General features: G+C 43.5%; 1 protein-coding gene across 1 annotated transcript in view; it reads right to left on the reverse strand.

The window, feature by feature from the left end:
- The window catches only part of lmln (leishmanolysin-like (metallopeptidase M8 family)), a 32,068-nt gene extending 31,103 nt beyond the window's left edge, over nt 1–965 (reverse strand). Inside the window, exon 1 of the mRNA XM_056289543.1 lies at nt 579–965. Within this exon, the coding sequence (XP_056145518.1) occupies nt 579–713 (135 nt within the window). The 5' untranslated portion in view covers nt 714–965. The remainder of the gene's footprint in view (nt 1–578) is intronic.
- Nucleotides 966–17,460: the final 16,495 nt, after the last annotated feature.

A 17,460-nucleotide genomic window follows, 5' to 3' on the forward strand; every position in this document is an offset into this window, starting at 1 on the left:
AAATTTGTAATTTTTGATATTGGGCTATACAAATAAAATTGGCTTGAATTGACTAAATAAAAAATAAGAGAAAGGCATTGAGAAGATATTGCACCGTGTTTGGGGCAGCACGAGAATAAAAACAGCGCAAATCAGAGTACTATGGATGACTCTCTAGCGCCTCATGGAGGCTGATGCTGGGATAAAGAGCAGTATCAACAGAGCAGACTCAGTCCGAGATGTTGTCGCCACTCATGGACAGCTTGTCGGGAAACGTGCAACTCTGCCTTATCACCAAGACCGTCTGACCAGGCATGGACTTCTCTCTTTCATGTGGTTAATAAACAGTCAAGCTTACCAATTTATATCACTAATATTAGCAGTAGAATTACTAGCACATTAATTAATACCTCTGTACACCAGCTTGTTTTTTACTTACAAGAACACAGTTGCACTGTTGTTTGCTGTACATTTACTTTGAGCAGTGACAAAGTTGAATTGAATTAGCCAACGTAGCTAGCTAGCTAGCTAGCTTACTTATTCCACTGATTAACCGGTGTTGTTGGCAAAGTCAGACAAAGCGCCCTTTCACGGCGTACCTCGCTGGGAGAAGGGACTCGGTGCTTGCAGTTGCCGTGAGAGTGGACGAACAACGACAGGAAAGAGAAAGCGACGAGCAGGTAGACGAGCCACAACACGGACGGCTGGCCGACCCATCTCAGCCTCGGCCCCATCCTATGTCCAGCCCTGCGACGGGCTGGCTTCGGTAACCCGATGTCAACAGCACCGCCGCCCGTCTAGTTGATTCGACGCTCGTTTCATTCATCGCTCGCTAGGTGTCTGGGGACATGTTAGCGTCCCGCAAATAAAGTTTCAATCATAACTGCTGTAAGCGATGCCAAAGTGGCAAAAACCGAAATACGCGCTTCAACGAAACCACAAGTGAGAACAGAAAGCGGCTTTCATGTCACATAAACCTTGTGCTACAGCTGTCAGCGGCCGTGGGGGGGGGGAGGTCTTCTTTCTTCTTCGTGTATTTAATGGCGGGTGGCAACTAGCGTTTAAGGCGCATTACCGCCACCTACTATGCTGGAGTGTGGGCCAGAGTGTTATAGGATGAAAGGCAAGACAGAAAAAAACTAATAATAATAATAAATAATAACAGCACTAGATCCTCTTCCTTATGCCAATTTCTTTGAAGAACACAAATTTTCAATTTTTTCAATTTTATTTGTATAGCCCAATATCACAAATTACAAATTTGCCTCAAGGGGCTCTACCAAGACCGACAGCGTGCAATGGATGTTGTGTTCACGCAATTTACATAATACAACATCGAAAGAGGATAACAGAATTAAACAATGGTTTATATTTCTCCCCCTCAATACTGAATACATGTTTAAGATTAAATACTCCCACCCCAAATGTCTTGAGTTCCTTCTTCAGGTTTTCTCTGTGTTGAGTATTTCTGGCAGTGACAAATAACATGCTCAACAGTTTCTTCTGATCCACATTCACAAAGTCCTGATGGATGCTTCCCTAATAGGTGCATTGTTCCATTTAATCCTGTGTGTCCTAACCTCAATCTTGAAATCATGCTTGTTCCCTAGAATTTTTCCCTACTGATACCCTCCCTCCCGCTTACAGTTTTATCTTATACAAATGACGGCCCTTGTTTCCCTAATCTAATATCTCAGGGGGAAATAGCCATGGCGGCGTCACCGGGTATGGCACTGTGGAACATTAACTTCTCCCATGTAATCCCATTTCTTCAGCCATTTTATTTGCTGCCCAAGCAAAACATTCTCCCTTTACTTTCCCACTTTCCCAACATGGTCTAAGGGCCTTCACAGTAGGATGGTCTTCCCTACGCCCTTGTAGATTTGCCCAGTAGTTCACCATGATCTGCTTATACCTTAAAGTCAGTGGCATCTCTCCTATTTCTAATTGAATTGCTATATTGGGAGAAGTCTTAATAGCCCCACAGCATAATCTCAGTGTCTGAGTTTGTATCACTTCGAGCTTTTTTAATTGTGATTTTGCTGCTGACCTGTACACAACACTTCCATAATCAAACACTGATCTTATTAACGCAACATAAATAGTCATCAAAGTGCTCCTATTTGCTCCCCGTTCTGAGCCTGTCAAACATCGCATTACATTGAGAACCATCTTGCATTTTTTATGCATATTATTAATATGATCCCTCCTGGTCAGCTTTGTGTCAAATAAAACCCCCAGAAACCGAAAAGTCTTTACTTGCTCTAAGTGCTCCCCATACATCTTTACACCTGCTTCCCTTATTTTCTTCCTACTAAACACTACAACCTTTGTCTTTTCTACAGAAAACGTAAATCCCCATGAGTGTGACCATTTCTCTACCACCAAAATCACTTCTTGAATCTTCCTTCTAAGTAGTGCTAAATTCTTCCCCCTCTTCCATAAAGCCCCGTCATCAACAAACAGTCACTTCCCAATGTCGTAATTTATATCAGCAAATACATCATTAATCATCAAAGAAAAAAGGACTGGGCTGATAGCACTGCCCTGAGGAGTTCCGTTATCTACCCTGTATTTATTAGATAATTATGTTCCAATTTTAACTTGAATAATGCTATTAAATAAAACATTTTTGATCCAATTAAAAGTTCTTCCAGTTATTCTAATTTTTCCTAACTTGATCAACAATCCCTCTTTCCATACCATATCATAAGCTTTCTCTATATTAAAGAACACTGCCATCGCTGATTCATCATGAGCTTGGGCTTTTCTAATTTCAGTTTCCAAACAAACTACTGAATCCATTGTTCCTCGACCTTTCCTAAATCCACTCTGGTAAGGGGATAATAACCCTCTAGTTTCTATATAGAATGTCATTCTCTCTATAATCACCCTTTATATTATTTTTCCTACATGTGAAGTGAGTGCAGTTGGTCTGTAGCTTGTTGGACTTGTTGGATCCTTTCCTGGTTTTATTATGGGTATAGTGACAGCCTCTTTCCAACTGGTAGGTACCTTCCTTCTCCCCACTTTATTATATATTTCTAGAAGCTTCATTTCTGTCTGAGTTCTTAAATGTTTTAACATTATATAACAGATTTGGTCTTTCCCTGGAGATGGCAGGCCAGTTTTTGCTATAGCTCTCCTCATTTCCTGTATAGCAAAAGCTGCATCCAATGCACAACTTGTGCTCTCCCGATCTTGCAAAACATCTGAGTATGCTTCTCTAGTTGCATCCCTCCCAGAGCCATTGACATCAATAGCTCTGATGACGACTGTCGTTGCTAAACATCGGAACACAAAAGAGCCATTGATATCAATAGCTCTGATAACGACTCCAAAGAGGATAAATATCTGAGTTTCATCACCAGCCAGTCAGACTAACTTGATCTAGTCAGAAAGGCACGAACTGAGGAAGCCTCTTGGATGAGAGGCGAAACGTCTTCACGGATATATAACCAAGTCCAGTTGCACTTGATTCAATTCCTTTGGATAACTATGACCTGGATGAATGAGAACATTCACAGACATGTTGCGGAACAATTTGGGTCTGACACCCTTAAAATGGTGAGGGAATATGAAAGGATGGCTCGGAAGATTGCAGACTACAGAAACCACTTGCGATTTAATCTGAGATCACAGACTCATACCCACTAGCCTGCACCTGTGTACCACAATGAAAGGACATAGAGCAGACAGAATCATAGAGAAGGCACAGAATCAACTCCTGAATGAAAGAGTGAGACAGGTCCATTTCACTATTGAAGGGCTGAAGGAGAAATCTGACCAACTACTCCAGCAGCTTACATCCCACTTGCCTGGTGCAGTCTTGGAGAGGGCCACTGATTTCACCAAGAAAACCCAACTATCTCAACACCACAAAACCAAAGAAAGGCAGACAAGGAAGTTTCAAAACTTACAGCGACGAACCAACAACACTAGCCAAGCAGATATACTTACCTGGAGACAAAAGACAGAACATCCCACACAAAACAGAACGCAGGACAGATGGATCAAGAATCTGTCGGACAAGGTACTTACCCAATCAGAGAAGGAGGTCTTAGCCAAAGGACTGAACTTCGCCATGACACCCAAACAACTACCTATAGTTGACCTCATCACATCCACAGAATCAGCTATAAGGAAAAACAATCTAACGGAAACCGAAGCGGAACAGCTTAGGTTAAAGGTGTCAGCAGCTCTGTCCAATGCGAAACCCCCTCCTTCCAACCCAACCATGGAGGAAAGGAAAGCCGTGACAGCCCTGAGCAAGGATGAAAACATCACTATCCTTCCAGCAGATAAGGGGAGATGCACGGTTATCCTGAACACAACAGACTACCACGCCAAGATCACATCATTACTCAGCGACACCGACACCTATGAACCGCTGAGATGCGATCCAACTAGTGGTTACAAGAGGAGAATAATAGAATACCTACAGAAACTACAGAAAGGAGGAACCATTGACTGGATACAATACCTCCATCTCTACCCACAAGATAACATTCCATGCATACATGGACTCCCTAAGATCCATAAAGATGGAGCCCCCCTCAGGCCCATCATCAGCAGCATAAACTCGGTCACGTACAACATACCAAACATATAACCAACATCTTGACCCCTTTAGTGGGCGAAACACCTCACCATATCCAAAGCTCCATTGACTTTGTGAACAAGGTCCAAGGCATAAAACTGGAACATATGAAACCATGGTATCCTACGACGTAACCTCATTATTCACCTGCATCCCAACCATGGAGGCTTTGGAAACTGTGAGGCAACGTTTGCTATGGGACGACACCCTCCACAATAGGACCAACCTCAGCCCAGACCAGATTTGCCAACTACTGGACCTTTGCCTGAACACTACATATTTCCAATTCAGGGGCCCGTTTTACAGACAGAAACATGGCTTTGCAATGGGCTCACCAGTATCTCCCATTGTGGCCAACTTATATATGGAAGAGGTAGAACACAGGGCCCTGAACTCCTTCAGATGAACACCTCCGAGCCACTGGTTCAGATATGTGGACGACACATGGGTCAAAATCCAAACACAAGAGGTGCAAGTGTTTACCAAACACATCAACTTAGTGGACAAGAACATTAAGTTCACAAGGGAAGATGTAAAGAACAGCAGTTTGCCCTTCTTGGACTGTGACGTCCACATTGGGGAAGACAGGAGCCTCCACATTGGGGTTTACAGGAAACCTACACACACAGACCAATATCTACTTTTCGACTCACACCACCCTCTGGAACACAAACTGGGGATCATCAGAACTCTGCAACACAGAGCTGACAATGTGCCCAGCAGCACTCAGGCCCAACGGAAAGAACACAAACACCTGAGGGAAGCTCTAACCTGCGGCTACCCCAGTTGGACCTTTGTGAAAACTGCAACACGTTCCAGAAAGACCAACCGGGTGAGCAATGAGGAGAAGGGGAACAGAAGGAATAACATAGTCATCCCATATGTTTCTGGGGTCTCCGAGAAACTCAGGAGAATTTTTAACAAACACCGCATCCCGGTATACTTCAAACCCAGCAACACACTCTAACAAAAACTGGTTCATCCCAAAGACCGTGTACCACACACCCAAAAAATCAATCTGGTGTATGTTGTACAGTGCAATGAGGATTGCACTGACCTATACATAGGATAAACCAAACAACCACTACACAAACGGATGGCCCAACACAGAAGGCCAAACTCCTCAGGACAAGACTCAGCAGTCTATCTACACCTAAAGGAGAAGACACACTCCTTCGAGGACAGCAACGTACACATTTTGGACAGGGAAGATAGATGGTTTGCAATAGGGGTGAAGGAAGCCATCTATGTGAAACTGGAAAAACCATCCCTCAACAGAAGAGGAGGTCTGCGACACCACCTATCCCCCACTTACAATGCCGTCCTTTCATCTCTACCCAGGAGACTCAAAAGCTTAGCCTCCAAGAACAACAGTCGGTCACTAACGGCTCCAACGACTCATGACCACTGAATGGAGCACTAATGAAGTCGAAACTAACACCTCCAACGACTGTCGTTGCTAAACATCGGAACACAAAAGAGTCATTGACATCAATAGCTCTGATAACGACTCCAAAGAGGATAAATATCTGAGTTTCATCACCAGCCAGTCAGACTAGCTTGATCTAGTCAGAAAGGCACGAACTGATGAAGCCTCTTGGATGAGAGGCGAAACGTCTTCACGGATATATAACCAAGTCCAGTTGCACTTGATTCAATTCCTTTGGATAACTATGACCTGGATGAATGAGAACATTCACAGACATCCCTCCCTTGTTTCCCCTCCTCTGTTAGATTGTTAGAACTATGGATTTTGGTGAATGTCTTAGCTGACATTTCTGCTTTATCATCATTTGACACAACTGTTTCAGCTCCCTCAATTAGTACTGGGTACTGCCACTCTCCTCTGATTCCCCTCATCTTTCTTATCATTCCCCATAATCACCTATAGGTGTTGATCTGCCCATCTTGTTACAAAAATCCCTCCAACTTCGTTTCTTTGCTTCCTCCACAGTTTTCCTTGGTTGCGCCTGTGCCTTTTTATATTCAATTAGCTTTTGGAAATTTTGGGTCCTTTTTAATACTTTAAAAGCTCTGTTCCTTGCTTTAATGGCTTTACTGCATTCCTCAGTCCACCACGGGACTGCCTTCCTCCCCATTTTCCCTTTGCTTCTGGGAACTGATAGATTTGTTGCTTTTAATACAATTTCCCTAAACTTTCCAAAAACTTGTTCTATATCCTGACTCAGGTCTGTTTCATTACATTCCCTCTCACATAAATATTCGAAGTGAGCCACCTTGACTCCCTTTACTCTCCCCTTATTTCCTGGTCTATCTGTATTTTACTAAATACTGGATAGCGGTCACTACCAATTGTTGAGTCTTCCCATAATTCCCACTCACATATCCCTGCCACCTCTCGTGATACCAGTTTCAAGTCTAGTGCTGAGCTGTTACCTGTGTGTACATCTATCCTTGTCCCTCTCCCATCATTAATACACACAAGGTTATTATCCTCCAACAGTTGCTCAATTAATTCCCCATTTGTATCTATCTTTTCCCTCCCCATAATGTGCTATGTGAATTAAAATCCCAAACCCAAAAAATATGATTTGTAACCTGTCCTTGGATCTGCTTTAACTTGTTTATATCTAGTTTCCTGGGAGAGTTATAATAATTTATGATGGTGAACTGACCTTCATTTGTCCATATTTCTACTACTATATACTCCCCCCCGTCCCTTTTCTAACAACCCTAAATGGTACAGTTTCCTTAGTAAAAGTCGCACACCCTCCACCTGTCCCGTCTTCCCTATCACACCTCACAGCAGTACAGCTGAAATTTCTAAAATCAAGATTTGCTTTTAACCCTGTCTCTTGTACACAAACAACTTCTGGTGTCCTTGGTAATTGGTCAATACATTTTTTAAATTATTGTCTGTTTGCCACCAAGCTTCTTGCATTCCACTGTAATAAAAGAATCATACTTGTTTTAACCAACCCATGCTGACTCTTGGCTTGCCTGATGAGCACTGAGGTGATTTCTCACCTCCTCCCATGTCAGTTCACTAATATTCAGATGGTTTGCTGCAGCTTTTACTATTTGTATTCTTTCTGTTTTTGATTTTGTTTCCATTGCAGCATTTATCACTCCTGCAATGAAAGTGACCAATTTCTTTAGATCAACCCACATTTTACCCTCTTTTGGTTCTTCCTGCTGTTTGTTATGTTGGCTACCATTTGTGTCTCCTGTCTCCCTCTCTCTCCTCTGGTTCACCATCTTGACTGCTTCTGCATATGTGGTCTTGTTTTGCACTCTGACCTGTTGAAGCTCTACCTCCTTTTACATGACTTCACATCCTCCATATGCCACACTATGATTGCCTCTGCAATTACAACATTTTGGTTGTTTTCCTCTCCCACATTATCCATACTCGTGATCCTCACCACATCTAGCACACCCTCTTCTTCCTTTACATGTCATAGCACTATGTCAAAATCTCTGACAATTAAAACATCTTACAGGTTTTGGCACATACTCCCTGACAGAGTAGGCCATGTATCCTAGCATCACTTTCTGTGGGAGGATTTCTTCATCAAACTCCAACAGTACGCTTTCGCTATCTGTCCTCACCCCTTACCTGAACACATGCAACCTCCGTGCTTCCTTCAGCCTCCCACCTTTCAAATTTGCTTTATTTCATCCATGGTGACTTCAGCTGGCATTCCTCATACCACTCCCTTATTCCATCTGCTTCGCTTCTCAACATGGCTAGCACTTAGCACTTTATACTTTCCTCCCTCTTTCATTCTACAAGCCCTTTCTCTCTGCTCTACACTTCTACACACAATCAACAGATTCCAGTCTCTCAGCACTTTAGCCAGTTTAACCTCACCAACCTGATTTTTAAATATCATTGTTAAATTTACTGGGCTCATAGATTGAACACAATTCCCTTCACTGAACCTGAGTATCACCTTGATTTCATTTACCTCATCCCCCGTTTCACCACTTCTTCCCTCCATGCTAGTTGTCACTTTCCTAAGTTTCATCGCACCAACTTCGGCAGAGTTATTTCTTCGCTTTTCTCTTGATCTTTCAGATTCCTGGCCAACTGCCATATTGTCCTCGCTCTCATCTCCCTCTGAATCTCCCCACTCTGGCCCATTCACAGCATAGCTGTGCCTTTTCAATTCCTCACTGTCCCATGGAATTGTCCCTTATGCCTTCAAAACTGCAGCTGTCACCCCAGTTCTCCAGAAACCTGGTCTTGATCCATCCTGCCTCAACCACTACCGGCCAATCTCCAACCTTCCCTTCCTCTCAAAAACCCTGAAACGCATTGTCACCACACAACTCCAAACCTATCTACACTCCAACAACCTACTCGAACCCCTCCAGTCCGGTTTTCGCCCACTCCACAGCACTGAAACTGCACTCCTTAAAGTACTTAATGACCTCCTCACCTCTGCTGATACTGGAGCCCTTAACATCCTCATCCTCCTCGACCTGAGTGCAGCCTTCGATACTGTGAGCCACAACATCCTGCTCACCAGATTGAAAGATGTCGGTATTGGAAGGCACCGTACTCAGCTGGCTCCAGTCCTACCTCTCCAACAGGTCACACTTCATCTCACTTCACAACCACTCCTGTGTTCCATCCACAGTCACACAAGGTGTTCCGCAAGGTTCTGTACTCGGCCCTCTCCTTTTCATCATCTACATCCTCCCTCTTGGTCAGATTCTCTGCCATTTCAACTTAGACTTCCACTGTTATGCTGATGACACCCAGATATACCTCAGCACTAAATCCCCTCACAATCCACCCCTCTCTCCCATCAACTCCTGTCTGTCTGCAATTAAAGTCTGGAAGCAGCAAAACCTCCTCGAACTCAACAGTGACAAAACTGAACTCCTCTTCATTGGCTCTAAGTCCACTCTCAGCCAAACAACAACCTTGCACTCACCATCGATGGCAATACTGTCTCCCCTTCCTCCCAGGCACGCAACCTTGGTGTGATCCTTGATCCCACCCTTTCCCTTGAGGGAATGGGTGGGAATGGTCAAATCCTCCTTCTGCCACCTTTGCAACATTGCGAAAATAAGACCGACCCTCTCTCACACGCCCTGCTGCTGAGATACTGATCCATGCCTTCATCTCCTCCTGCCTTGATTACTGCAACTCACCCCTCTATGGCATCAGTGCAAGCTCTATCAAAAGACACCAATTGGTCCAGAACGCATCCGCCCGACTTTTAACTTTCACCAAATCCTGGCACCACATCACCCCAGTCCTAAAAGACCTCAATTGGCTTACCCATCTCCCACCGGATCAATTACAAAATCCTGGTTCTTACTTATAAAGCCCTTCACAAACTGGCTCCCCCATACCTCATCGATGTCCTCTCCCCCTACCAACCCTCTCAGTCCCTCAGATCCACCTCAGCCTCCCTTCTCTCTACCCCCAGGTCCAACCTCCGCGGCTTTGGTGACCGAGACTTCCCCAGGGCAGCTCACAGGCTCTGGAACTCACTCCCCCAAATCATTAGAGACTCAGAATCCCTCCCACTCTTCCAATCCCGTCCTAACACACACCTTTTCTCCATTGCCTTCTCGTGCCTCCCCGTCCTCTCTTCCACCCCTGGTCTGGGGCAGGCTGGGGACTGAGCACTCAACCTGTCCCCTCCCTCGACTCCCTTCCCAAGCGCATCGGACACTGCTGCGGGCTTCCCACATTCAGGTCATTGGTCGGGACTCACCTCTTCAGACTTCATCTGTGATTTATGATGTTTGTTTTTCTTTCCCTTTTGTATCTGTCCATGTCGGAGAGTACTGCTGGCGTCATGTGTGGCTGCAGCTTCTCCCTCTCGTAGCCTCCCTTCCCATCCACCCCTGTGTGTCTGTGTTATGTTTATCTGTCGTCTTGTTTCATCCCGTTTATTGTAAAGCGACTTTGAGTATTAGAAAAACGCTATATAAGTTGAATTTATTACCCGCCATAGTTTTCGCTGTTCTGTCAGGTCCTCCCATGTTTATCAGAGAAATCCCTCTTTTCCGATTTGCCGATGTCAACCTCCGTTTCTTCTCAGACTAATCGAATGATTCCCTATTTCTACTCACTTGTAAATGTTTTACAATTGACAACTATGTGTACAGTTTGAAAGACCGTCGCCATACCACACTTCCGCCCAGTACCATTGAACCCAGCGGGCGTTTTTTTTTTTTACCTACCTCTATTAGGGAAAACTCATCCCTACTCTGCTTCTGATTGGCTAACCCTAACCCTAACCCTAACCCTATTAGGGAAAACTCATCCCTACTCTGCTTCTGATTGGCTAACCCTAACCCTAACCCTAACCCTATTAGGGAAAACTCATCCCTACTCTGCTTCTGATTGGCTAACCCTAACCCTAACCCTAATTTTAACCAACCTAACCGACAGAGGCAACGAGTACTAGCCAATCAGAGGCAGAATAGGGATTGGTCTTCACGTAAAGCGGGTGGGAAAATGAATAAAACAGAGCCTTCTTCTTTTGTGGCGACAGTTCCTAAAATGTTACAAATATCATATTACCGCCATCTGCTATTGGGGGTTTTCTCGTGATCACTTTTTTTAAGGCTAAATAACATCACACTGCAGCCCGAGGAATGAACAAAAAATACAAAAAAATGCAAACAATAAAATACAGCATTAATACACCATTGAATCACATTTTGTTGTCCTTCTAGTCCTCAAACCATGCTCAGATGACACATATCAGATGTGCCATGACACAAGCACAAGTGACCTTAACACCAGGCCTTAGTTTTTTAGACATTTCATTTTGTGAATTAAAATTTTAACGAGTAAAATAAATGGATTTACAATATACTATCAAAATGTCAGAGTTTGTACAAGAATCCAATTCCGTGGATTAAAATTGCACTTTGCTTAACACGAAAGTATATCCTCAAATCTTTCCTTAATAATAATAATAATAATAATAATAATAAATCAATCTTATAGAGCGCTTTTCAAGTACTCAAAGTCGCTTTACAATACATGGAGCGAAACAAGACGACAGATGAACATAACGCAGACATACAGGGGTGGCTGGGAAGAAACCAAGATCATTCATACAAACATTCAGTCATTGAGAGACCAATACAGAAAGTAGTACTCCTCCTGGAGAACAGTGAGACTCACACCATATCTCGTACAACTAAGAGTCAGTCACTCGTTACAGAGTCTAGGAATCCTGTATGAAGATTCATAAGAGGATTGGTGGGAGCGTAAATGGCAACTATTGATCTGCCATTTTTTGGTGCCATATTTATGTTTAATATACAGATTTGCATTTACAGTGGTTTGACATTTTCACTTACCTGTTATTGATTTACCCGTTCGCAAGCTGTTGGCACAATATATACATTGACTTATTTCATGTACTTACCAGTGATGTCCACGTGAGGGCGATCTTTTCCTTGTTGTTGATCCTGTAGAGCGGAAGTGTGTCATTGAGTCAGAGCTTGGCGCCATGTGAAGGCTAGAAGATGCTACATGTCAAGTAACGAACCTAAAAAGAAAGGACAAGCTTTTCCTTTATGTTTTTAAAAAAGAGACTTACCTAAGTTTATTGCAAGCGTAAATGTTTTTACTTACCTTCTTTCACGAAGAAAGCAGCGGATTTCCTTTTCTTTTAACACCCCTGGTCTGCGGCATAAGGTAACTGGCTATGTAGCCTCGTTTCATATTCAGGATGTGCCCAGCAATGCTAGCTAGCTACTTTACGCTGTCTGCTGTCATATGGAAACGTGTTCATGTACAATGTCTTTCAGTGTAATTGTTTTGTACAGTGAAATGTATGTTCCCTCTAAGTTTCTTATGTGAAGCTAGATAGGACGGTATATTGGTGCCATTTTGCGTATCTGTCTAGTTTTCAAGGTGTTACGAGACGGTGAAGGAGAGCGGGAGAGAGAGAGGAAAAAATAAACACCCTATCGAGCACCAGTCGAGACTCTCCGCGTCTGCTTTGGAGAACCAGGGGCAGTTACACAGAAGACATCAGTGAAGACATCAGTGAAGACATCAGTGTGCACACAATTGAAGAACAGATGGTTGACAGATCAGCTCTCAGTACCACAAAAGCTACTTTTTGCTAGCGGTTTCTCTCATTTGTTGATGAAAAAGTAGTGGAACACATATGACTTCCATGAAAATAAAAACGACAAAAGTGCTGTTTACATTCAAACCCTTCCGGCACTACAGTAAATGCTGTGCCTGTATCCACTATTTTCCACATAAGGCTTTTCGAATTTTTCATTTTCCCCTTATGCTTTCCAATGTTTTGTTAAGTGTTTTTATGAAGTGTTTAATTTCTAAATCGGTTTCCTCGTTTTGAATTTTGCCCATTCAACACCTTTTGCAGGCCTTTCCATCTTTGAAGACGGATCCCTGATTTTACCCTTTTTTTTTGGTCAAGATTTTCCTGTAATGCTGGACAACAAATTTTTACAAACATTTTGCTTCCTGGGAGGAAAAAAAATAGAAATTATGATAGACAATGTCAAGCTGGGCACAAAAATAATTTCAGATTTGCTGTATCATGTAGGAATTTTGAGAAACATTAAAATAACTTTTATCGAATTTAAAATATTTAATGACAATGATACTGCCACATGGTGTTAGTTCAACTGAGCTTAAAATGTTTTGCAGCTGATTTTCGTTTGTACTCAGCATCTGGTGCCTCTCGTGTCACTGTCCAACAATAGATGGCCAGCATTGATGGATCCAGTCACCCTGATACTGCTTTTCCATGGTCACATTGTCCTGTTGAAACCTTTCACCATGTTCCTCACTCACTGCACCAAGACCAGCAGGGAAGAAGTCCAAGTGTGAATGCAGAAAATTAATTTTCAATGACATGTGTCACTTCATGGTTTTGTATGCTTTAAGCATGTTGTCAAGCAGCTCAGTGTAGTTGGGTGCTGTGTAGTTGCCAAGAAAATTCTCAACAACATCCTGAAATGCCTTCCATGCTATTTTCTCTGCCCCACTACCAGAACTTCTAACTCCCTGTCACTGATGAGCTGTCTGATTTGTGGACCAACAAAAAATGCCTTCCTTCATCTTGATGCCAGTTATTCTTGGACACATTACATTACAGTCATTTAGCTGACGCTTTTATCCAAAGCGACTTACAGTAAGTGCATTTAACGTAGAAAATCAGGAGAACTACTAGTCATCAGATGTCATAAGTGCATCTAAACAAGCATCTAAGAGCAAAAGTGCTAAAGTAAAAGCGCAAGAAAGAGATTTTTATTTGTTTTTAAATGAGTGAATACAATAAGTGGTAAAAGCAAGTAACAGGGTAGTAGTTCTTGAAGAGGTGAGTTTTCAACCTGCGCCAAAAGATGGGTGGCGACTCCGCTGTCCTGACATCAGTGGGGAGTTCATTCCACCACTGTGGGGCCAGGACAGAAAAGAGCTGTGACCGGGTCGATCGGCAGCAGGGGCCTCTGAGCGACGGGGCAACCAGACGTCCCGAGGCAGCAGAGCCAAGTGGTGGGGTGGGGGTGTAGGGCTTGACCATGGACTGGAGATAGGAAGGAGCTGTTCCTTTCCCTGGCCTGTAGGCTAGCACCAGAGTCTTAAACTGGATGCGAGCAGCTACTGGGAGCCAGTGTAGGGACATGAGAAGGGGAGTTGTGTGGGAGAACTTAGGGCGGTTGAACATCAGACGAGCTGCAGCTTTCTGAACAAGCTCCAGAGGTCTGATGGCCGACGCTGAGGTGCCAGCAAGGAGGGAGTTGCTGTAGTCCAGCCGGGAGATGACCAGAGCCTGGATGAGCACCTGTGACGTCTCGTCGGTGAGGAATGGGTGAATCCTCCTGATGTTATAGAGGAGAACTCTGCAGGAGCGAGCAACTGATACAATGTTTGCAGCAAACGACAGTTGGTCGTCCAGGATCACACCCAGATTCCTCACAGTCCGAGTTGGCGTCACCACGGTGTTGTCAATGGTGATGGCCAGGTCTCAGTGCGGGCAACCTTTCCCCAGGAGAACATCAGCTCTGTCTTGTCCAGACTGAGCTTCAGGTGGTGTGTCGCCATCCACTCCATCTCCACACCATCCACATCTGTCTCAAATAGTGATATCCGTCACCTTCTTTGTTCATTGGTTTCACAAAAATTTTCATCAAACAGAGTTTTCAATGAAGAAGAGGCAGAAATATCTTTGTTGGGTGGAAAAGTGGTTTATGCACCATACCTTTCTGACCTGGAACGAAATGCTTACGGAGCGACCAGTTCTTTTTAATGTAATGTGGCTCTTTAGCATGGCTATCCCACTCACACAGGGAACAACAGTACTTTGTATATCCGAGCTGCATTCCTAGTAGCAATGCCAATACTTTTACATCACCACACATGTTCCAGTCGTAATTGTTGTACTGTATGTGTTTCAACAACACTTCCATGTTATTGTAGGTTTCTTTCATGTGTACTGCATAGCCAGTGGTTACTGAAAGGTGGACATTGCCATTGTATAACAGGACAGCGTTCAGGCTTAACTTTGACGGATCTATAAAAAGGCACCATTGTTGTGGGTCATGCAAACAACCCAAAGCCATGAACAATCCATCAATGTCAATGCAGAAACAGGTTGTCAACCTGTGTAAAGAAGTTTGTCAAGTGTTCTTGACGGTTCCGAAAGATAGAAATTTTTGTACCTGGTGACAACAAACCCCATCCTTGCAATCTTGAACCAAGTAGTTCTGCTTTAGCTTTTGACAAATCTACATCCCTGACCAGAGAACATTCTGGCTGAATGAGAACATTCACAGATACATCCCTGACCAGATTTAATTGTGGCTGTGTTATCAGATGAGGATAACCAGGCATAAGGGGTTCAACATCTGGATCAGTGTCGTTTTCCACATCTAGTTCATGCATTGTGGCATCTTCATCTGCCTTACCTAGGCTCCATGTCTCTGGTGGCTTCAGTATAGGCAGGCATCATGTGGCACTGGTGTCATGGCTGAAGGCAGATTTGGGTATTCAATAGATTTCTTATTTTTAGTTGAGAAGCCAGATACATTGGTCAGACAGATGTAACAGTCTGTCATGTGATCCTTCTGTTCTTGCCATATCATTGGGACTGCAAATGGCATTGACTTCCAAGTACCTCTGAACCAAGCTCTGAGGTTGTCTGCACATGTTGCACAACAAATGTGAGGAGCCCAGGGTTTCTTTTGGTCACCAATGTTACATCTGAAGTAGCGCTCATTAGCTGTCTTAATAAGTGCAGTCATGGTGCATCTTTGAGCCTTAAGCGTGTCCTCACCACAGATGTAACAGGGTGTACTGCAGGTGTTGCAACATTGATGAGACATTTCTGCTGTAATAAATCTTCCTGAAGACAATAAATCCTGTTGTTAAGTATGCTCACTATGCTATTGCCTGAAGAACATGTGCATCAACATGCGTCCAAACAGCATCTGTAAATGTGAGCAGCTTTTATAGCCTGTCTGCCAGCATCTAACCTGACTCAGCATGCCCAGGCATGCCAAAGACAACTTTTGCATAGCACCTACACTGAGTGCATGTCCTGGTATGCTTGGACTGACCAAAACAGTTTGCTCTGTGGGCAACATACTAGTAGACTTAAAATATGACAGGAAATCACAAAAATGGGTAATATCTACAAAACAGTATGTGATAGGAACATTTTAAGGTGATTTTTGTGATCATCAGCCCAAAATCCATAAAATACACCTAAAAGTGTTCAGGAAGCAAAATCTTCATTGTCCAGTGTAATTTTTCCTCATCCAGGATGAGGGTCTAAGGATAGGGGGTATTGTTTACTTTAGCTACAGCATGGGCATGTTTACTGTAGCCACAGCATGGGCATAGAACAGCTGTTTGAGACTGCAACTGTGACTTGACTTGATGATGATAACAACAGTCCACATCACTTAGATAGCTCAATTAGGGTTTTGATGACATAAGCAATAACAGATGCACTTATAGGACCCATCAAAAATGTCCATAATGCATCACATTTATAGCATTGTGTGTGTGTGTGTGTTTTTATTTTGTTGTTGGATTTTGTTTTTGTTTTTTTGTTTGTTTGTTTGTTTGTATGTATCACAGGGCTGTGATTTTGTGTGGAAAAGTACATTGCAAAATTATCATTGTCTTTATCAGTTGTCTTAGCATTATAAATCGTGGCAGGAGTAGTGTGGTAGAGTAGTGGCAGTAAAAGGATGAGGATGAGTTACATCTGTGGCAGTGATAGTGGCAGGAGTAGTGTGGTAGAGTAGTGGAGTAGTGGCAGTAAGAGGATGAGGATGAGTTACATCTGTGGCAGGAGTAGTGTGGTAGAGTAGTGGAGTAGTGGCAGTAAGAAGATGAGAAGTTACATTTGTGGCAGTGATAGTGGTGGTAGAAGTGCGGTAGAGTACTGGAGTGGTGGCAGTAAGAAGACGAGGAGGAGTTACATCTGGCTCAGTGATAGTGGTGATAGTAGTGTGGTAGAGTAGTGGTAGTAAGAGGACGAGGAGGAGTTACATCTGGGGCAGTGACAGTGTGGTTGTAGTGTGGTAGAGGAGTGTGGTAGTGGCAGTAAGAGGATGAGGAGGAGTTTCATCTGGCGCAGTGACAGTGGTCATAATAGTGTGGTAGAGGAATGGAGTAGTAGCAGTAAGAGGATGAGAATGAGTTACATCTGTGACAGTGATAGTGGTAGGATTAGTGTGGTAGAGTAGGAGTAGTGGCAGAAAGAGGACGAGGATGAGTTACATCTGGGACAGTGATAGTGGTGGTAGTAGTATGGTAGAGTAGTGGAGTAGTGGCAGTAAGAGGACGAGGATGAGTTACATCTGGGGCAGTTATAGTGGTGGTAGTAGTGTGGTAGAGTAGTGGAGTAGTGGCAGTACGAGGACGAGGATTAGTTACATTA

This window comes from Lampris incognitus, chromosome 11, assembly GCF_029633865.1.
Source record: "Lampris incognitus isolate fLamInc1 chromosome 11, fLamInc1.hap2, whole genome shotgun sequence".
Lineage (NCBI taxonomy): Eukaryota > Metazoa > Chordata > Actinopteri > Lampriformes > Lampridae > Lampris > Lampris incognitus.